Source organism: Anomaloglossus baeobatrachus, chromosome 8 (assembly GCF_048569485.1).
Source record: "Anomaloglossus baeobatrachus isolate aAnoBae1 chromosome 8, aAnoBae1.hap1, whole genome shotgun sequence".
Taxonomy (NCBI): domain Eukaryota; kingdom Metazoa; phylum Chordata; class Amphibia; order Anura; family Aromobatidae; genus Anomaloglossus; species Anomaloglossus baeobatrachus.
The window spans coordinates 260,549,904-260,572,254 of NC_134360.1; the positions used below are offsets into that span (position 1 = coordinate 260,549,904).

The 22,351-nt window shown below is 57.1% G+C and overlaps 1 protein-coding gene across 2 annotated transcripts in view; it reads left to right on the forward strand.

Moving 5' to 3' along the window:
- The window catches only part of DHX9 (DExH-box helicase 9), a 95,661-nt gene that overhangs the window by 19,054 nt on the left and 54,256 nt on the right, over positions 1-22,351 (forward strand). The window contains exons 3-6 of one of the 2 annotated variants that reach the window (XM_075320605.1): positions 7,798-7,938; positions 8,031-8,130; positions 8,249-8,370; positions 17,391-17,539. In XM_075320605.1, coding sequence (XP_075176720.1) covers positions 7,798-7,938; positions 8,031-8,130; positions 8,249-8,370; positions 17,391-17,539 — 512 coding nt within the window. Of the gene's footprint in view, positions 1-7,797; positions 7,939-8,030; positions 8,131-8,248; positions 8,371-17,390; positions 17,540-19,707; positions 19,759-22,351 lie in introns of those variants that run through there. The other variant, XM_075320606.1, reaches the window with a different exon arrangement.

Genomic DNA, 22,351 nt, shown 5'->3' on the forward strand with positions numbered 1-22,351 from the left:
GTGTGCGTGGTCGGGCTGCTGTCCTCTAGGCAGTCTGCAGGGTCGGGCTGCTGTCCTCTAGGCAGTCTGCAGGGTCGGGCTGCTGTCCTCTAGGCAGTCTGCAGGGTCGGGCTGCTGTCCTCTAGGCGGTGTGCGTGGTCGGGCTGCTGTCCTCTAGGCGGTGTGCGTGGTCGGGCTGCTGTCCTCTAGGCGGTGTGCGTGGTCGGGCTGCTGTCCTCTAGGCAGTCTGCAGGGTCGGGCTGCTGTCCACTAGGCGGTGTGCGTGGTCGGGCTGCTGTCCTCTAGGCAGTCTGCAGGGTCGTGCTGCTGTCCACTAGGCGGTGTGCGTGGTCAGCTGCTGTCCTCTAGGCGGTGTGCGTGGTCGGGCTGCTGTCCTCTAGGCGGTCTGCAGGGTCGGGCTGCTGTCCTCTAGGCAGTCTGTAGGGTCGGGCTGCTGTCCTCTAGGCGGTGTGCGTGGTCGGGCTGCTGTCCTCTAGGCGGTGTGCGTGGTCGGGCTGCTGTCCTCTAGGCGGTGTGCGTGGTCGGGCTGCTGTCCTCTAGGCGGTGTGCGTGGTCGGGCTGCTGTCCTCTAGGCGGTGTGCGTGGTCGGGCTGCTGTCCTCTAGGCGGTGTGCGTGGTCGGGCTGCTGTCCTCTAGGCGGTGTGCGTGGTCAGCTGCTGTCCTCTAGGCGGTGTGCGTGGTCGGGCTGCTGTCCTCTAGGCGGTCTGCAGGGTCGGGCTGCTGTCCACTAGGCGGTGTGCGTGGTCGGGCTGCTGTCCTCTAGGCGGTGTGCGTGGTCGGGCTGCTGTCCTCTAGGCAGTCTGCAGGGTCGTGCTGCTGTCCACTAGGCGGTGTGCGTGGTCAGCTGCTGTCCTCTAGGCGGTGTGCGTGGTCGGGCTGCTGTCCTCTAGCCGGTCTGCAGGGTCGGGCTGCTGTCCTCTAGGCAGTCTGTAGGGTCGGGCTGCTGTCCTCTAGGCGGTGTGCGTGGTCGGGCTGCTGTCCTCTAGGCGGTGTGCGTGGTCGGGCTGCTGTCCTCTAGGCGGTGTGCGTGGTCGGGCTGCTGTCCTCTAGGCGGTGTGCGTAGCCGGGCTGCTGTCCTCTAGGCGGTCTGCAGGGTCGGGCTGCTGTCCTCTAGGCGGTCTGCAGGATCGGGCTGCTGTCCACTAGGCGGTGTGCAGGGTCGGGCTGCTGTCCACTAGGCAGTCTGCAGGGTCGGGCTGCTGTCCTCTAGGCGGTGTGCGTGGTCGGGCTGCTGTCCTCTAGGCAGTCTGCAGGGTCGTGCTGCTGTCCACTAGGCGGTGTGCGTGGTCAGCTGCTGTCCTCTAGGCGGTGTGCGTGGTCGGGCTGCTGTCCTCTAGGCGGTGTGCGTGGTCGGGCTGCTGTCCTCTAGGCGGTGTGCGTAGTCGGGCTGCTGTCCTCTAGGCGGTCTGCAGGGTCGGGCTGCTGTCCACTAGGCGGTGTGCAGGGTCGGGCTGCTGTCCACTAGGCAGTCTGCAGGGTCGGGCTGCTGTCCTCTAGGCGGTGTGCGTGGTCGGGCTGCTGTCCTCTAGGCGGTCTGCAGGGTCGGGCTGCTGTCCTCTAGGCAGTCTGTAGGGTCGGGCTGCTGTCCTCTAGGCGGTCTGCAGGGTCGGGCTGCTGTCCTCTAGGCGGTCTGCAGGGTTGGGCTGCTGTCCACTAGGCAGTCTGCAGGGTCGGGCTACTGTCCTCTAGGCGGTGTGCGTGGTCGGGCTGTTGTCCTCTAGGCGGTCTGCAGGGTCGGGCTGCTGTCCTGTAGGCGGTCTGCGTGGTCGGGCTGCTGTCCTCTAGGCGGTCTGCAGGGTCGGGCTGCTGTCCTCTAGGCGGTCTGCAGGGTCGGGCTGCTGTCCTCTAGGCGGTCTGCAGGATCGGGCTGCTGTCCTCTAGGCGGTCTGCAGGGTCGGGCTGCTGTCCACTAGGCGGTGTGCAGGGTCGGGCTGCTGTCCTCTAGGCAGTCTGTAGGGTCGGGCTGCTGTCCTCTAGGCGGTGTGCGTGGTCGGGCTGCTGTCCTCTAGGCGGTGTGCGTGGTCGGGCTGCTGTCCTCTAGGCGGTGTGCGTGGTCGGGCTGCTGTCCTCTAGGCGGTGTGCGTGGTCGGGCTGCTGTCCTCTAGGCGGTGTGCGTAGTCGGGCTGCTGTCCTCTAGGCGGTCTGCAGGGTCGGGCTGCTGTCCTCTAGGCGGTCTGCAGGGTCGGGCTGCTGTCCTCTAGGCGGTCTGCAGGGTCGGGCTGCTGTCCACTAGGCGGTGTGCAGGGTCGGGCTGCTGTCCACTAGGCAGTCTGCAGGGTCGGGCTGCTGTCCTCTAGGCGGTGTGCGTGGTCGGGCTGCTGTCCTCTAGGCAGTCTGCAGGGTCGTGCTGCTGTCCACTAGGCGGTGTGCGTGGTCAGCTGCTGTCCTCTAGGCGGTGTGCGTGGTCGGGCTGCTGTCCTCTAGGCGGTGTGCGTGGTCGGGCTGCTGTCCTCTAGGCGGTGTGCGTAGTCGGGCTGCTGTCCTGTAGGCGGTCTGCAGGGTCGGGCTGCTGTCCACTAGGCGGTGTGCAGGGTCGGGCTGCTGTCCACTAGGCAGTCTGCAGGGTCGGGCTGCTGTCCTCTAGGCGGTGTGCGTGGTCGGGCTGCTGTCCTCTAGGCGGTGTGCGTGGTCGGGCTGCTGTCCTCTAGGCGGTGTGCGTAGTCGGGCTGCTGTCCTCTAGGCGGTCTGCAGGGTCGGGCTGCTGTCCACTAGGCGGTGTGCAGGGTCGGGCTGCTGTCCACTAGGCAGTCTGCAGGGTCGGGCTGCTGTCCTCTAGGCGGTGTGCGTGGTCGGGCTGCTGTCCTCTAGGCGGTCTGCAGGGTCGGGCTGCTGTCCTCTAGGCAGTCTGTAGGGTCGGGCTGCTGTCCTCTAGGCGGTCTGCAGGGTCGGGCTGCTGTCCTCTAGGCGGTCTGCAGGGTTGGGCTGCTGTCCACTAGGCAGTCTGCAGGGTCGGGCTACTGTCCTCTAGGCGGTGTGCGTGGTCGGGCTGTTGTCCTCTAGGCGGTCTGCAGGGTCGGGCTGCTGTCCTCTAGGCGGTGTGCGTGGTCGGGCTGCTGTCCTGTAGGCGGTCTGCGTGGTCGGGCTGCTGTCCTCTAGGCGGTGTGCGTGGTCGGGCTGCTGTCCTCTAGGCGGTCTGCAGGGTCGGGCTGCTGTCCTCTAGGCGGTGTGCGTGGTCGGGCTGCTGTCCTCTAGGCGGTCTGCAGGGTCGGGCTGCTGTCCTCTAGGCGGTGTGCGTGGTCGGGCTGCTGTCCTCTAGGCGGTGTGCGTGGTCGGGCTGCTGTCCTCTAGGCGGTGTGCGTGGTCAGCTGCTGTCCTCTAGGCGGTGTGCGTGGTCGGGCTGCTGTCCTCTAGGCGGTCTGCAGGGTCGGGCTGCTGTCCACTAGGCGGTGTGCGTGGTCGGGCTGCTGTCCTCTAGGCAGTCTGCAGGGTCGTGCTGCTGTCCTCTAGGCGGTGTGCGTGGTCAGCTGCTGTCCTCTAGGCGGTGTGCGTGGTCGGGCTGCTGTCCTCTAGCCGGTCTGCAGGGTCGGGCTGCTGTCCTCTAGGCAGTCTGTAGGGTCGGGCTGCTGTCCTCTAGGCGGTGTGCGTGGTCGGGCTGCTGTCCACTAGGCGGTGTGCGTGGTCGGGCTGCTGTCCTCTAGGCGGTGTGCGTGGTCGGGCTGCTGTCCTCTAGGCGGTGTGCGTAGTCGGGCTGCTGTCCTCTAGGCGGTCTGCAGGGTCGGGCTGCTGTCCACTAGGCGGTGTGCAGGGTCGGGCTGCTGTCCACTAGGCAGTCTGCAGGGTCGGGCTGCTGTCCTCTAGGCGGTGTGCATGGTCGGGCTGCTGTCCTCTAGGCAGTCTGCAGGGTCGTGCTGCTGTCCACTAGGCGGTGTGCGTGGTCGGGCTGCTGTCCTCTAGGCGGTGTGCGTGGTCGGGCTGCTGTCCTCTAGGCGGTGTGCGTAGTCGGGCTGCTGTCCTCTAGGCGGTCTGCAGGGTCGGGCTGCTGTCCACTAGGCGGTGTGCAGGGTCGGGCTGCTGTCCACTAGGCGGTCTGCAGGGTCGGGCTGCTGTCCTCTAGGCGGTGTGCGTGGTCGGGCTGCTGTCCTCTAGGCGGTCTGCAGGGTCGGGCTGCTGTCCTCTAGGCAGTCTGTAGGGTCGGGCTGCTGTCCTTTAGGCGGTCTGCAGGGTCGGGCTGCTGTCCTCTAGGCGGTCTGCAGGGTTGGGCTGCTGTCCACTAGGCAGTCTGCAGGGTCGGGCTACTGTCCTCTAGGCGGTGTGCGTGGTCGGGCTGTTGTCCTCTAGGCGGTCTGCAGGGTCGGGCTGCTGTCCTCTAGGCGGTCTGCAGGGTCGGGCTGCTGTCCTCTAGGCGGTCTGCAGGGTCGGGCTGCTGTCCTCTAGGCGGTGTGCGTGGTCGGGCTGCTGTCCTGTAGGCGGTCTGCGTGGTTGGGCTGCTGTCCTCTAGGCGGCGTGCGTGGTCGGGCTGCTGTCCTCTAGGCGGCGTGCGTGGTCGGGCTGCTGTCCTCTAGGCGGTGTGTGTGGTCGGGCTGCTGTCCTCTAGGCGGTGTGTGTGGTCGGGCTGCTGTCCTCTAGGCGGTGTGTGTGGTCGGGCTGCTGTCCTCTAGGCGGTGTGCGTGGTCGGGCTGCTGTCCTCTAGGCGGTGTGCGTGGTCGGGCTGCTGTCCTCTAGGCGGTGTGCGCGGGCGGGCTGCAGACCTCTTTTCCCATACATTGGGGCTACTTTTGGACTTCCCATGTAGTTACTGTTGGATCTCTTTTTCGGTGACTACATTGGAGGACATGGCTTCCGCCCTTTCCTGATCTGCTGTCCCGGGGTCAGTTGTAGTGGCCGGTGCGTTTCTTCCCTACGTTCAGGTCATGTCGGGTGCTGGTTGTCTCTTTTGGAATAGTCTGTTCTTCAGCACGGTATTTGATAAGAGGATTAGTCCACCAGGCGGAACCAGCGCTTATTGATTTTTGGTAGTGTTGAGCCCAGTAGCAGGCGGCGGTGTACCCACGGTCCTTTCTTCACCAATATATTGAATGATAGAGAGGTCTTTAATGTACAAAATCCATGTTTCTTCGGCGCTCCATTGGGAGACCCAGACGATTGGGTGTATAGCTACTGCCTCCGGAGGCCACACAAAGTATTACACTAAAAAGTGTAAGGCCCCTCCCCTTCTGCATATACACCCCCCGTGGGATCACGGGCTCTCAGTTTTCATGCTTTGTGCGAAGGAGGTCAGACATCCACGCATAGCTCCACTGTTTTTAGTCAGCAGCAGCTGCTGACTATGTCGGTTGGAAGAGATGCCAGCCTAGGTAGAAGAGTCCTGCAGGCGGCGGTTGCCTCCATGTAGGGAAGGGCTGTTTTACGGCCCTAACTTGAGGTATTAATTTACCCACCCAGGGACTGCTTTTGGACGTCCCAATCGTCTGGGTCTCCCAATGGAGCGCCGAAGAAGAAGGGAATTTTGTTACTTACCGTAAATTCCTTTTCTTCTAGCTCCAATTGGGAGACCCAGCACCCGCCCTTTTCCTTCGGGATTTGTTGGTTTTTCGGGTACACATGTTGTTCATGTTGAATGGTTTCAGTTCTCCGATGTTCCTTCGGATTGAATTTGTTTAACCAGTTATTGGCTTTCCTCCTTCCTGCTTTTGCACTAAAACTGAGAGCCCGTGATCCCACGGGGGGTGTATATGCAGAAGGGGAGGGGCCTTACACTTTTTAGTGTAATACTTTGTGTGGCCTCCGGAGGCAGTAGCTATACACCCAATCGTCTGGGTCTCCCAATTGGAGCTAGAAGAAAAGGAATTTACGGTAAGTAACAAAATTCCCTTCTTCTCTCTCCGTATGGCTGTGGGATCCAAGAGCGATGTAGGGGTGTATAGTAGTGCTGTAGCGTATGGGGAAGCCTATAGGAGAAGACATGTCCGTCCCATTGTAGTGCCACCCACATGCATCTGCGAAGTCCTGTATCAATGAGACGATCGCCGCGCTCCTATTCCAGATGGATCAGTGGCTCTAGTTTCTACAGTTCTGGTTACAGGCTCCAAATCTATGCAGAAGGTGCTGAAACCTGGCAATAAACCTATGTATTTGGGGGCTTCTAACTGTCCCCCTGGCGGGGGCGGATCATGGTACAGAAACATAGACCGGATGTAAGTTGCACCAGGGAATAAGCCTCTATTTGTTTTGCCATGGTTTGTCTTCCATGTTCCATAAAAATAGGCTTGCTTGGCTCAGCCGGCCTGACCGTCATGGTCATGGTCACGATCATGGTAGGGTTGGGCAATGGCTGTTGGGTTTTTCCAAGCAACTGACTTTACGTGCCTTCATCTTGGTGTTTGTTGTTTCACACGAGGCATATACCGTATTTTTCGTTTTAGAAGATTCACTGAATTATAAGACACACCCCAAATTTGAAGGAGGAAAATAGGAAAAAAAATGTTACTGTTAAAATGAGGGTCTGTCTTATAATCCTAGTGCGTCTTATATTAGCTCTCCAGGGGGGAGCGGCGGTGATGGAGCGGCTCAGGAAGGTCACCCAGGGTAGGCGATGCTCGGAGGAGGGGGTGTCGCGACTCAGGAGGGTCGGTCTTATAATCCTAGTGCGTCTTATATTGGCTCTCCAGGGGGGAGCGGCGGTGATGGAGCGGCTCAGGAAGGTCACCCAGGGTAGGTGATGCTCAGAGGAGGGGGTGTCGCGACTCAGGAGGGTCTGTCTTATAATCCTAGTGCGTCTTATATTGGCTCTCCAGGGGGGAGCGGTGGTGATGGAGCGGCTCAGGAAGGTCACAGAACCCAGGGTAGGCGATGCTCGGAGGAGGGGGTGTCGCGACTCGGGAGGGTCGGTCTTATAATTCTAGTGCGTCTTATATTAGCTCTCCAGGGGGCAGCGGCGGTGATGGAGCGGCTCAGGAAGGTCACAGGACCCAGGGTAGGCGATGCTCGGAGGAGGGGGTGTCGCGACTCGGGAGGGTCGGTCTTATAATTCTAGTGCGTCTTATATTAGCTCTCCAGGGGGGAGCGGTGGTGATGGAGCGGCTCAGGAAGGTCACAGGACCCAGGGTAGGCGATGCTCGGAGGAGGGGGTGTCGCGACTCAGGAGGGTCGGTCTTATAATTCTAGTGCGTCTTATATTAGCTCTCCAGGGGGGAGCGGTGGTGATGGAGCGGCTCAGGAAGGTCACAGGACCCAGGGTAGGCGATGCTCGGAGGAGGGGGTGTCGCGACTCGGGAGGGTCGGTCTTATAATTCTAGTGCGTCTTATATTAGCTCTCCAGGGGGCAGCGGCGGTGATGGAGCGGCTCAGGAAGGTCACAGGACCCAGGGTAGGCGATGCTCGGGAGGAGGGGGTGTCGCGGCTCAAGATGGTCAGTGTGCAGCAGCGGAGGGTCGGCGATATTGCAGGCTCGTGGGATCTCACGGTGGTGAGCACTATTGATCTGCCGGTGTGTGTGCAGATTGGCTTCCGCAGCCATTTTCTTGAAGTCCATCATGTCAACTGCCGGCGATTCAAAGTAGCCCACAGATCAGTGGTGCCGCGACAGCCTATGAGCCCGCAGTATCGCCCACCCTCCGCTGCCGCACACATCCTCCTGAGCTGCTCCACTGCAGGGTCGCCCCTCCAAGCCCTCCATATCACCGACCCTGTGCCACCCTGGTAACCAATATGCAATTTGTAAGACGCACCCCCATTTTTCCCCCAGTTTGTGGGGGGGGGATGCGTGTACAAACCGGGAAATATGGTGGTTATTTCGTGTTTGGTCATAAGTTGCCGTACTACAATACTATTCACATTATTAAATATTTCTTTCTATAGGTCCGAGTGGATACGTTCAACTTCACAGGCATGGGGAACTCTACAAATAAGAAGGACGCTCAGAGTAACGCGGCGCGGGACTTTGTCAACTACCTGGTCAGAATCGGAGAAGTGAGGAGTGATGAGGTGCCGGCACTCGGGGTAGGCCATCCTCAACTTGTCATAGAATGAGAGGTGAATTTTTATTATCCCGAGCACCTGTTAGAAGATGTTGATCTGCATCTTAATTTCAGGCCGGGCAAGATGATTCAACGGAGGACGGTCAAGAAGGATTTGATGGCCCCACTGGAGGACCATTGCCTCCACACCTAGCCCTAAAGGCAGAAGGTGGAGGTAAGCAAGATGGCGAAAGCTTGTGTCTGCACGCTGCTACGTTACTAAATACCACAGATACTTTCTGGTGACCTTAGTCTATTGTAAGTTCAATATCTGTTGCTTTATTTTCTTTAAGGAGGTGGATCACAATTTTCTGGAAGCTCGGGATATGGACCAAAGACCGGTGGAGCAAGCTGGGACCGTGGAGCCAATCTGAAGGACTACTACGCAAAAAGAGATGAGCAGGACGCTCAGGCGGTAGGTTACTGCTTCGTGACTGAACACTTTTACTTTATTGTTCATACTTTGGAGTTTTTGCATCTCTTCATTAAATCCTGGCTTTAGTTTTGGTGCGATTCTTAGGCTAGTTTCACACTTGCATTGAATGGCATCCGTTGCATTGCGTTGTGTGATGGATGCGTTGCATATAGTGGTAGAACGGATGCAACGGATCGTACAAAACAACGGAATCTGCTTTTTTTTTTTTCTTTACAGTTTTACCGGCGGCAGACTATCGTGAACGATCAGCTGATCACCCGGCCGCCGGGTGATCAGCTGAACACTCGCAGCAGCCGGCCTCCGGGTGATCAGCTGAACGCTCGCAGCAGCCGGCCTCCAGGTGATCAGCTAAACGCTTGCGGCCTCCGGGTGATCAGCTGAACACTCGCAGTAGCCGGCCTCCGGGTGATCAGCTGAACACTCGCAGCAGCCGGCCTCCGGGTGATCAGCTGAACGCTCGCAGCAGCCGGCCTCCGGGTGATCAGCTGAACACTCGCAGCAGCCGGCCTCCGGGTGATCAGCTGAACACTCGCAGCAGCCGGCCTCCGGGTGATCAGCTGAACACTCGCAGCAGCCGGCCTCCGGGTGATCAGCTGAACACTCGCAGCAGCCGGCCTCCGGGTGATCAGCTGAACACTCGCAGCAGCCGGCCTCCGGGTGATCAGCTGAACACTCGCAGCAGCCGGCCTCCGGGTGATCAGCTGAACACTCGCAGCAGCCGGCCTCCGGGTGATCAGCTGAACACTCGCAGCAGCCGGCCTCCGGGTGATCAGCTGAACACTCGCAGCAGCCGGCCTCCGGGTGATCAGCTGAACACTCGCAGCAGCCGGCCTCCGGGTGATCAGCTGAACACTCGCAGCAGCCGGCCTCCGGGTGATCAGCTGAACACTCGCAGCAGCCGGCCTCCGGGTGATCAGCTGAACACTCGCAGCAGCCGGCCTCCGGGTGATCAGCTGAACGCTCGCAGCAGCCGGCCTCCGGGTGATCAGCTGAACGCTCGCAGCAGCCGGCCTCCGGGTGATCAGCTGAACGCTCGCAGCAGCCGGCCTCCGGGTGATCAGCTGAACGCTCGCAGCAGCCGGCCGCCGGGTGATCAGCTGAACGCTCGCAGCAGCCGGCCGCCGGGTGATCAGCTGAACGCTCGCAGCAGCCGGCCTCCGGGTGATCAGCTGAACACTCGCAGCAGCCGGCCTCCGGGTGATCATCTGAACGCTCGCAGCAGCCGGCCTCCGGGTGATCAGCTGAATGCTCGCAGCAGCCGGCCGCCGGGTGATCAGCTGAACACTCGCAGCAGCCGGCCTCCGGGTGATCATCTGAACGCTCGCAGCAGCCGGCCTCCGGGTGATCAGTTGAACGCTCGCGGCAGCCGGCCTCCGGGTGATCAGTTGAACGCTCGCGGCAGCCGGCCTCCGGGTGATCAGCTGAACGCTCGCAGCAGCCGGCCGCCGGGTGATCAGCTGAACGCTCGCAGCCGCCGTCAATAACAGTGGGGTCCTGTGCGTGGGGTTCTTTTAAATGTAGTAAAATAATCCGTGATGGGAAAGTTTCTCTCCTCTAAATGAATCTTTCTTCGGCGCTCCATTGGGAGACCCAGACGATTGGGTGTATAGCACTGCCTCCGGAGGCCACACAAAGCAATTACACTAAAAAGTGTAAGGCCCCTCCCCTTCTGGCTATACACCCCCAGTGGGATCACTGGCTCACCAGTTTTCTGCTTTGTGCGAAGGAGGTCAGACATCCACGCATAGCTCCACTGTTTAGTCAGCAGTAGCTGCTGACTATATCGGATGGAAGAAAAGAGGGCCCATATGGGGCCCCCAGCATGCTCCCTTCTCACCCCGCTTGTGGTTTGTAAGGTTGAGGTACCTATTGCGGGTACGGAGGCTGGAGCCCACATGCTGTTTTCCTTCCCCATCCCCCTGAGGGGCTCTGAGGAAGTGGGATCTTACCGGCCACCAAGCCCTGAGGCCGGGCTCCATCCACAGACCCATAGAACCTGCTGGATGTGGAGCGGGAGTGCCGTTCAGGGACAAGGCCCTGCAACTTTCAGGTACTCTGTGTCCCCGTATGGCAGGCCACGCACACCCCAGGCTTGCTGGGTGTGCTAGTGCGCCGGGGACTGTAGCGCTGTGCGCTGGGCTTATAGTCCCCGCAGATTACTGGGGGACTTTATGTGTGTGGATCGCCGCGCCGACCGCCCCTGGAGCGGCGGCGCAGCTGCGACTTGTAGTGCGCCGAGGACGCGCCGACCGCGCTTTTACGGCGGCGGCGCTTCTAACTTTAGTCCCCGGTTTTCTGCGGCCTAGCTCCGCTTCGTTAACGCCCCCCACCCTGTCAATCAGGGTAGGGGAGAGACGTTGTTCAATCGGCAGCGCCGAGGGCTGGAGCACGATTTACATGCTCCAGCCCTCTCACTGAGCACAGTAGGACACAGGCTTCGCGCTTTTTCTCTGTGCACGCCCTAGGCCCGCCCCCAGGCTTGCAGCTCCCCAGGACGCCGGCAGCCATTATACACATGCAGTCTGGCTGGAGAACGGACGCAGGCTCTGAGGGACCCAGGCTAGGGGTTTCTGGCGACCACACACCCGCGCTAAGCGGGCGGTAAGCAGCACATACGTGCGGCCCCACTAGTACCACAGTGTTATATTTGTGTACTGCACTGTAAGGTCGCTTCTTGGCTGTACACCCTATATTGCTTTGAGGAGACAACAGCATGTCATCCGCAAAACGCAAGGGTGCCAAGGCACGGGCTGTATACACTGCTTGTACAGCATGTGGGGCTAATCTACCAGCAGGCTCCAACGACTCTCATTGTGTGCAATGTTCAGTCCCAGTGGCACTTCGTCAGCCAGAGCCTATTGTGGTGGTAGCCCAGGCAGAGACGCCTGTGAACCCTACCCCGGTGACGGGGACAGAATTTGCAGTCTTCTTCGGCGCTCCATTGGGAGACCCAGACGATTGGGTGTATAGCTACTGCCTCCGGAGGCCACACAAAGCATTACACTAAAAAGTGTAAGGCCCCTCCCCTTCTGGCTATACACCCCCAGTGGGATCACTGGCTCACCAGTTTTCTGCTTTGTGCGAAGGAGGTCAGACATCCACGCATAGCTCCACTGTTTAGTCAGCAGTAGCTGCTGACTATATCGGATAGAAGAAAAGAGGGCCCATATAGGGCCCCCAGCATGCTCCCTTCTCACCCCGCTTGTGGTTTGTAAGGTTGAGGTACCTATTGCTGGTACGGCGGCTGGAGCCCACATGCTGTTTTCCTTCCCCATCCCCCTGAGGGGCTCTGAGGAAGTGGGATCTTACCGGCCCCAAAGCTCTGAGGCCGGGCTCCATCCACAGACCCATTGAACCTGCTGGATACGGAGCTGGGTACCGTTCAGGTACATGGCCCTGCACCATTCAGGTACTCTGTGTCCCCGTACACACAGGCACAGCACACTCCAGACTTGCTGGGTGTGCTAGTGCGCCGGGGACAGTAAAGGGTTACAGTCACTGCAGCCTAGCTGAGTGACTTTATGTATTGGGAACTACCGCGCCGGACGCTCCGGGAGCGGCGGCGCGGCTGGGACTTGTAGTGCGCCGGGGACTTAGCGCCGACCGCGCTTTTACGGCGGCGGCGCTTATAAATCCAGTCCCCGGCTTTTGCGGCCTAGCTCCGCTTCGTTCCCGCCCCCACCCTGTCAATCAGGGTAGGGGAGAGACGCTGTACAATCAGCAGCGCCGAGGGCTGGAGCCTTATTTACATGCTCCAGCCCTCTCACTGGACACTGTGGGACGCCGGTTTCCCGCTCTGACTTGGGGGCACGCCCACGGCCCGCCCCTACCCACACGAGCTGGAGAAGGACGCCGGCAGCCATTCCTGCAGTCCGAGCTGAGAGATCGGACTCTGGGCAACCAGGCACAGGACTAGGGCGACCACACACCCGCTTATAGGCGGGCGGTAAGCGGCACCTGAAGTGCTGACCCCACTAAATACCGCAGTTGTCCATTTGTATTTTATGCTTACACTGCATAGGTCGCTATTTTTGGCTCTATGCCCTCTTAGATGGCGACACATCAGCAGCAGGAAAGCAGGGGTGCTAAGGCACAGGCTTTCCATGCTGCTTGTATTGCATGTACTGAAGTGTTCATGTGTATTTATGCTTGTATGCTATACACTGCACTGTACGGTCGCTAGTCTGGGCTATTTTCGCCTAGAATGACTAGACTACAGCAGCAGAAAAGCAAGGGTGCTGAGGCACAGGTTTTTTTCTATGCTGCTTGTATTGCAGGGGTTGCAGTGTTCATTTGTACTTATGCTTGTATGCTATACATTGCACTGTATGGTCGCTATTCTGGGCTATATTCCCCTAGATGGCTAGTCTACAGCAGCAGAAAAGCAGGGGTGCCAAGGCACAGGCTTTCTATGCTGCTTGTATTGCATGTGCTGCAGTGTTCATTTGTACTTTATGCTTGTATGCTATACATTGCACTGTACGGTCGCCATTCTTGGCTCTATATCCTAGATGGCTAGTCGGCAGCAGCATATAAGCAACACAGGCTTTCGATGCTGTTTTTACTGCATGTGATACTGTTCCACGGCACTGAACCCCATTGTGTGCAATGCTCCCCTGTAGCACTTGGTCAGCCGGGGTCTCTACTAGACGTGGCCAAAGGAACCACCTGTCAACCCTGTCCAAGGACAGGGATGGAGTTGCAATGGGATAGAGACTTGCAGTCCGGACAGGCCATGGGCAATCTGGATCATTGCTCCCTGGCCACCCTCATTGGGAATAAAATCGGTGCTCCGGGGGGGGTCCCAGGAGGCTCTCTGTATGATGAGGCAGACGTAGCTCATCAGGACTTTGATCCTGACAACGCTCTCAATCCGGATACACCGGATGGTGACGCCATAAGGAATGATCCTATAGCGTCCATCAATGGAATGTTGGATCTTTCTCCCTCAGCTCCCCCAGCGGAGGAGTCAGCTTCCCAGCAGGAGAAGTCCCATTTCAGTAGCTCAAACGTATATTGAGTATTTTTCTGGCCACGCTGACTTCAGAGAAGCAGTCCAGGAACACCACGCTTACCAGATAAGCGTTTTCTCCAAACGTATTAAGGATACACGTTATCCTTTTCCCCCTGACGTGGTCAAGCGCGGGACCCAGGGTCCAAAGGTGGATTCTCCAATCTCCAGGCTTGCGGCTAGAGCATAGTTGCAGTGGAGATGGGACTTCACTTAAAGATGCTAGACAGATGGACTCTGGTTGAAATCTGTCTATGAGGCTATCGGCGTGTCGGTTGCTCCGGCATTTACAGCCGTATGGGCACCCTAAGCTTTTCAGCTGTTCTTGCGCAGCTGGTCTTGAGCACAGGTACATCTATGCCGCAGGGGCGTCCGTAACCTCGCAATGTCTGCATTGCGACTTACCCTATTAATGCTGTCCTGGAAGGACAGTCGAGGTTTCGGTCCTTCCCAAGCTCTGGCAGGTCCCAATTGTCCTCGTCCAAAAGAGCTGAAAAGCCTCAGAGGGGCTCAGCTTCCGGGGGCTCAATCACGCCCAAGGAAGGCAGCCGGAGGAACCGCTACCAAGGCGGTCTCCTCATGACTCTCAGCTCTCTCATCTCTCCGCATCCGCGGTTGATGGCAGACTCGCTCGCCTTTGGCGACATTTAGCTGCCACAGGTCACAGACCGGTGGGTGAGGGACATTGTGCCCACGTGCACAGGACAGAGTTCTGTTCTCGTCCTCCGACTCGATTCTTCAGAACGTCCCCACCTCCCCACTGAGCCGATGCTCTTCTGCAGGCAGAAGGAGTGGTAATCCCTGTTCCTCTTCAGGAACAAGACACGGTTTTCCTCCAATCTGGTTGTGGTGCCAAAAAAGGACGGCTCTTTCCGTTCCGTTCTGGACCCAAAACTGCTCAACAAGCACGTGGAGGCCAGGCGGTTCCGGATGAAACCCTCCGCTCCGTCATTGCCTCAATGTCTCAAGGAAATTTCCTAGCATCAATAGACATCAAAGATGCTTATCTCCACGTGCCGATTGCTACAGAGCACCAACGTTTTCTACGTTTTGTGATAGGAGACGAACATCTCCAGTTCGTAGCTCTGCCATTTGGTCTGGCGACAGCCCCACGGGTGTTCACCAAGGTCATGGCGGCAGTGGTAGCAGTCTTGCACTCACAGGGACACTCTGTGATCCCTTACTTGGACGATCTACTTGTCAAGGCACCCTCTCAAGAGGCATGCCAACTCAGCCTGAATGTTGCGCTGGAGACTCTCCAGACGTTCGGGTGGATCATCAACTTCTCAAAGTCAAACCTGTCACCGACCCAATCACTAACGTATCTTGGCATGGAGTTTCATACCCTCTCAGCGCTAGTGAAGCTTCCGCTGGACAAGCAGCGGTCACTACAGACCGGGGTGCAGACTCTCCGTCACGGTCAGTCGCACTCCTTAAGACGCCTCATGCACTTCCTCGGGAAGATGGTGGCGGCAATGGAGGCGGTTCCGTTTGCGCAGTTTCATCTGCGTCCTCTTTATTGGGACATTCTCCGCCAATGGGACGGGAAGTCAACATCCCTGAACAGGAAAGTATCCCTTTCACAGACGGCCAAGGACTCTCTGCAATGGTGGCTTCTTCCCACCTCATTATCACAGGGAAGATCCTTCCTACCACCGTCTTGGGCGGTAGTCACGACAGACGCGAGTCTGTCAGGGTGGGGAGCAGTGTTTCTCCACCACAGGGCTCAGGGTACGTGGACTCAGCAGGAGTCCACCCTTCAGATCAATGTTCTGGAAATCAGAGCAGTGTATCTTGCCCTACTAGCCTTCCAACAGTGGCTGGAAGGGAAGCAGATCCGAATTCAATCGGACAACTCCACAGCGGTGGCATACATCAATCACCAAGGGGGGACACGCAGTCGGCAAGCCTTCCAGGAAGTCCGGCGGATTATGATGTGGGTGGAAGCCACGGCCTCCACCGTATCCGCAGTTCACATCCCCGGCGTAGAAAACTGGGAAGCAGACTTCCTCAGCCGCCAGGGCATGGACGCAGGGGAATGGTCCCTTCACCCGGACGTGTTTCAGGAAATCTGTAGCCGCTGGGGAAGGCCGGACGTCGACCTCATGGCGTCCCGGCACAACAACAAGGTCCCAACCTTCATAGCACGGTCCCGCGATCACAGAGCTCTGGCGGCAGACGCCTTAGTGCAAGATTGGTCGCAGTTCCGGCTCCCTTATGTGTTTCCACCTCTGGCACTCTTGCCCAGAGTGCTACGCAAGATCAGATCCGATTGCAGCCGCGTCATACTCGTCGCCCCAGACTGGCCGAGGAGGGCGTGGTATCCGGATCTGTGGCAGCTCACGGTCGGCCAACCGTGGGCACTCCCAGACCGACCAGACTTACTGTCCCAAGGGCCGTTTTTCCATCGGAATTCTGCGGCCCTGAACCTGACTGTGTGGCCATTGAGTCCTGGATCCTAGCGTCTTCAGGATTATCCCAAGGGGTCGTTGCCACCATGAGACAGGCTAGGAAGCCCACGTCCGCTAAGATCTACCACAGAACGTGGAGGATATTCTTATCCTGGTGCTCTGCTCAGGGAGTGTCTCCCTGGCCATTTGCATTGCCTACCTTTCTTTCTTTCCTGCAATCTGGGTTAGAAAAAGGTTTGTCGCTCGGCTCCCTTAAAGGTCAGGTCTCGGCGCTATCCGTCTTTTTTCAGAGGCGTTTGGCACGCCTTCCTAAGGTGCGCACGTTCCTACAGGGGGTTTGCCATATCGTACCCCCGTACAAGCGGCCGTTAGATCCATGGGATCTGAACAGGGTACTAGTTGCCCTCCAGAAGCCGCCCTTCGAGCCTCTGAGGGAGGTTTCACTTTCTAGACTATCACAGAAAGTGGCTTTTCTGGTAGCGATCACATCTCTTCGGAGAGTGTCTGAGCTGGCAGCACTATCATCCAAGGCTCCCTTCCTGGTCTTCCACCAGGACAAGGTTGTGCTGCGCCCCATTCCGGAGTTTCTCCCTAAGGTGGTATCCTCTTTTCATCTTAATCAGGATATCTCTTTGCCTTCGTTTTGTCCTCATGCAGTTCATCGGTATGAGAAGGATTTACATTTGTTGGATCTGGTGAGAGCACTCAGAATCTACATTTCCCGCACGGCGCCCTTGCGCCGTTCGGATGCACTCTTTGTCCTTGTCGCTGGTAAGCGCAAAGGGTCGCAGGCTTCTAAGGCCACCCTGGCTCGATGGATCAAAGAACCAATTCTTGAAGCCTACCGTTCTGCTGGGCTTCCGGTTCCATCAGGGCTGAAGGCCCATTCTACCAGAGCCGTGGGTGCGTCCTGGGCATTGCGACACCAGGCTACGGCTCAACAGGTGTGCCAGGCAGCTACCTGGTCGAGTCTGCACACTTTCACCAAACATTATCAGGTGCATACCTATGCTTCGGCGGACGCCAGCCTAGGTAGAAGAGTCCTGCAGGCGGCAGTTGCCTCCCTATAGGGGAGGGCTGTCTTGCAGCTCTAACATGAGGTATTCTTTACCCACCCAGGGACAGCTTTTGGACGTCCCAATCGTCTGGGTCTCCCAATGGAGCGCCGAAGAAGAAGGGAATTTTGTTACTTACCGTAAATTCCTTTTCTTCTAGCTCCTATTGGGAGACCCAGCACCCGCCCTGTTGTCCTTCGGGATTTTTGGTTGTTTTTCGGGTACACATGTTGTTCATGTTGAACGGTTTTCAGTTCTCCGACGTTACTTCGGAGTGAATTTGTTTAAACCAGTTATTGGCTTTCCTCCTTCTTGCTTTTGCACTAAAACTGGTGAGCCAGTGATCCCACTGGGGGTGTATAGCCAGAAGGGGAGGGGCCTTACACTTTTTAGTGTAATTGCTTTGTGTGGCCTCCGGAGGCAGTAGCTATACACCCAATCGTCTGGGTCTCCCAATAGGAGCTAGAAGAAAAGGAATTTACGGTAAGTAACAAAATTCCCTTCTTTGTTTTCTGACTTTAGACGCTGGAGTCGGAAGAGGTGGACCTGAACGCAGGTTTGCACGGGAACTGGACTCTGGAGAATGCAAAAGCTCGTCTCAATCAATTTTTTCAAAAGGAAAAGTCTCAAGCAGATTACAAGTACACAGAAGTGGGGCCCGATCATAACAAGTATGTTCTGTGGAGTCCGGTTCCTCTGCTGCACAGCACAATATTACTGCAATATTACTGCAATATTACTGCAATATTACTGCAATATTACTGCTATATTACTGCTATATTACTGCTATATTACTGCTATATTACTGCTGGGGAATTCTTGGGGCCGTTCCATATTATTACATTCATGGATACTGCAGAAAGTCAACAGGAATTGCACATACGACAATCCGAATATTGACCTCAATATTTCTGGATATTAAGCGCAAGCATTAAATACACATTCACTGTAGAGCGGGCAGCTCGCTCATTGATGTGTGCATCCCTGATATTCGGAGAAGTCTGGTAATGGGCAGGGCAGCGGGTAAGCCACCCACCTACTTAGGAGTAACAGGAGCCTTTGCTGCCAATAAAACTGATTATATGAAAAGTACGTAAAGAAGTAAAAGGAAGTGCCTCAATGGTGGAGTTGGGCAGCTTTCAGGATAGCGGAAACCTGGTGACAGATGCACCTTAAAGGGAACCCGTCAGGTGCAATGTGCACTCAGAACCACTAGCGGTGCTGGTGTATACTGCTAATCCCTGCCTAACTGTCCCCGTATATATAAAGGGATCTATAGAAAAAGGATTTCTAAAGATTCTATATAATATACTGATGAGCTCAGGGTCTAGTTGTGAGGTCGTTACTTCCTGCGCTCATTCCGCCCTCTTAGCGTGTTGGCACATCCTTAGGGGCATCATTAGCTTTCCGGGGGGCGGCGGTGGTGGAGCTGCTCAGTAAGATCACAGGTGGCGGAGTGGGTGATGCTGCGGCTCAGGAAGGTCGGCGATGCTGCGGCCACGTAGAATTGGGTGTTGCGGCTCAAGAGGGTCAGTGTGCAGAGGGTTAGCGATACTGCAGGCTCGTGGGGTGTCAGGGCAGCGGGAGCCATTGATCTGCCAACGGACTGCAGGCTCTATTGATTCACCGGTGGTTGATGCGACAGACTTAAAGAAGATGGCCGCAAAGGCGGCGCGTGCGCATATTGGCCTCCGCGGCCATTTTCTTGAAGTCCATGACGTCAACCGTGGGCGTTTCAAAGCAGCTCAGTCTGTCGGCAAATCAAGGGCGCTCGCCACCGTGACACCCCATGAGCCCTCAGTATTGCTGACCCTCCTTAGCTGCTCCACTGCAATGACACCCCCCACCGAGCCCTCTGTATTGCAGACCCCCCCCCGCTGCCACACACTGACCCTCCTTAGCTGCTCCACTGCAATGACACCCCCCACCGAGCCCTCTGTATTTCAGACCCCCCCCCCCCCACTGCCACACACTGACCCTCCGCTGCTGCTCCACTGCAGTGACGCCCCCCACCGAGCCCTCTGTATTGCAGACCCCCGCTGCCGCACACTGACCCTCCTTAGCCGCTCCACTGCAGTGACACCCTATGAGCCCTTCTGTATTGCAGACCCCCCCCCCCCACTCCGCTGCCACACACTGACCCTCCACTGCTGCTCCACTGCAGTGACACCCTATGAGCCCTCTGTATTGCACACCCTGCGCCACCACGGTCTCCCCGGTAAGCCATATGCAATTTGTAAGACGCACCCCCATTTTTTTCCCCATGGTTCTTACAAACCAGAAAATCCAGTATCTCTTGTAGCGTTCCACAATTAGCAATGATGCAACAATGTCCCCAGGTCAGAGCATGGTTCTCCTCAGTCTCCTCCTGGAAGTAGCGGATGGGTAAGGCCGTGGCTCCCCGTGGCCGCCTCCATGCGGTGCATGTGTGTTTCTCAGCCCGCCGTTGTAATAGAGCATTACAGGGAGAACCTCCATTGCTCCCGGTAAAACTCGGCACCTCTAAATTCTGTGCTGCTGCAATTACACGGCTGAATTGTGATTTGATAAATTCTTGGGTGAAATGGATTCGATCCAATCCTGTCCTATTTCCCTGCCATTTTATATATAAATATATAGATCTCTCTGTTCACGTTCTGTTGCGTTCGTTGCGTCATGTTTCCTGTTGACTGTGAACAGTTAAACGTCCCGGGCTCTGATTGTCGGGACCGCACGGTGACTGCAGGAATCAGCTTTTTTCTTTCTTTAGAACATGGGCTAATGCTTAGGCTGGACTAAGTAATCCCATGTGAATAATGGCTGATGCTGATTCCTGGTGTCACTTTCCTCAGGTGAACAAAAGGCCGGCTGAGAAACACACAGGCGCTGTCCACTAGGGGGAGCTGCGCAGGTCAGTGACGCTGGGGTTGGGAGGCTGCTCCTCGGGAATGGCAGACGTTGCGATGCGCTACTTACATTTGTGTTGTGCGTGAGAGCGATGACGATGACATGCTCTGATGTTATAACGTGCTTGGAAAGGGGACGACTAACTCTGCTGTAACGTCCCTGTGTGTGTGTATATGTGCTCAGGCCATATCCCGGGGGGAGGGGGATCTGGCGTCTCTGATGTTTAACCCTCTCTCTGCTGTAACGTCCCTGTGTGTGTGTATATGTGCTCAGCCATATCCCGGGGGGAGGGGGATCTGGTGTCTCTGATGTTTAACCCTCTCTCTGCTGTAATGTCCCTGTGTGTGTATATGTGCTCAGGCCATATCCCGGGGGGAGGGGGATCTGGCGTCTCTGATGTTTAACCCTCTCTCTGCTGTAATGTCCCTGTGTGTGTGTATATGTGCTCAGGCCATATCCCGGGGGAGGGGGATCTGGCGTCTCCGATGTTTAACCCTCTCTCTGCTGTAATGTCCCTGTGTATATGTGCTCAGGCCATATCCCGGGGGGAGAGGGGGATCTGGTGTCTCCGATGTTTAACCCTCTCTCTGCTGTAACGTCCCTGTGTGTGTATATATGTGCTCAGGCCATATCCCGGGGGGAGGGGGATCTGGCGTCTCCGATGTTTAACCCTCTCTGTGCTGTAATGTCCCTGTGTGTGTATATGTGCTCAGCCATATCCGGGGGGAAGGGGGATCTGGTGTCTCCGGTGTTTAACCCTCTCTCTGCTGTAATGTCCCTGTGTGTGTGTATATGTGCTCAGCCATATCTGGGGGGAGGGGGATCTGGCGTCTCCGATGTTTAACCCTCTCTGTGCTGTAATGTCCCTGTGTGTGTGTGTATATGTGCTCAGCCATATCCGGGGGGGAGGGGGATCTGGCGTCTCTGATGTTTAACCCTCTCTCTGCTGTAATGTCCCTGTGTGTGTGTATATGTGCTCAGGCCATATCCCGGGGGAGGGGGATCTGGCGTCTCCGATGTCTCCGATGTTTAACCCTCTCTCTGCTGTAATGTCCCTGTGTGTGTGTGTATATGTACTCAGCCATATCCGGGGGGGAGGGGGATCTGGTGTCTCCGGTGTTTAACCCTCTCTCTGCTGTAATGTCCCTGTGTGTGTGTATATGTGCTCAGCCATATCCGGGGGGGAGGGGGATCTGGCGTCTCCGATGTTTAACCCTCTCTCTGCTGTAATGTCCCTGTGTGTGTATATGTGCTCAGCCATATCCGGGGGGAGGGGGATCTGGCGTCTCCAATGTTTAACCCTCTCTGTGCTGTAATGTCCCTGTGTGTGTGTGTATATGTACTCAGCCATATCCGGGGGGGAGGGGGATCTGGTGTCTCCGGTGTTTAACCCTCTCTCTGCTGTAATGTCCCTGTGTGTGTGTATATGTGCTCAGCCATATCCGGGGGGGGAGGGGGATCTGGCGTCTCCGATGTTTAACCCTCTCTCTGCTGTAATGTCCCTGTGTGTGTGTATATGTGCTCAGCCATATCCGGGGGGAGGGGGATCTGGCGTCTCCGATGTTTAACCCTCTCTCTGCTGTAATGTCCCTGTGTGTGTGTATATGTGCTCAGCCATATCCGGGGGGGAGGGGGATCTGGCGTCTCCGATGTTTAACCCTCTCTCTGCTGTAATGTCCCTGTGTGTGTGTATATGTGCTCAGCCATATCCGGGGGGGAGGGGGATCTGGCGTCTCTGATGTTTAACCCTCTCTCTGCTGTAATGTCCCTGTGTCTATGTGTATATGTGCTCAGGCCATATCCCGGGGGGAGAGGGGGATCTGGTGTCTCCGATGTTTAACCCTCTCTCTGCTGTAACGTCCCTGTGTGTGTATATATGTGCTCAGGCCATATCCCGGGGGGAGGGGTATCTGGCGTCTCCGATGTTTAACCCTCTCTCTGCTGTAATGTCCCTGTGTGTGTGTATATGTGCTCAGCCATATCCGGGGGGGAGGGGTATCTGGTGTCTCCGGTGTTTAACCCTCTCTCTGCTGTAATGTCCCTGTGTGTGTGTATATGTGCTCAGCCATATCCGGGGGGAGGGGGATCTGGCGTCTCCGGTGTTTAACCCTCTCTCTGCTGTAATGTCCCTGTGTGTGTGTATATGTGCTCAGCCATATCTGGGGGGAGGGGGATCTGGCGTCTCCGGTGTTTAACCCTCTCTCTGCTGTAATGTCCCTGTGTGTGTGTATATGTGCTCAGGCCATATCTGGGGGGAGGGGGATCTGGCGTCTCCGGTGTTTAACCCTCTCTGTGCTGTAATGTCCCTGTGTGTGTGTATATGTGCTCAGGCCATATCCCGGGGGAGGGGGATCTGGTGTCTCCGGTGTTTAACCCTCTCTGTGCTGTAACGTCCCTGTGTGTGTGTATATGTGCTCAGGCCATATCCCGGGGGAGGGGGATCTGGCGTCTCCGGTGTTTAACCCCCTCTCTGCTGTATTGTCCCTGTGTGTGTGTATATGTGCTCAGGCCATATCCCGGGGGAGGGGGATCTGGCGTCTCCGGTGTTTAACCCTCTCTCTGCTGTAATCTCCCTGTGTGTGTGTATATGAGCTCAG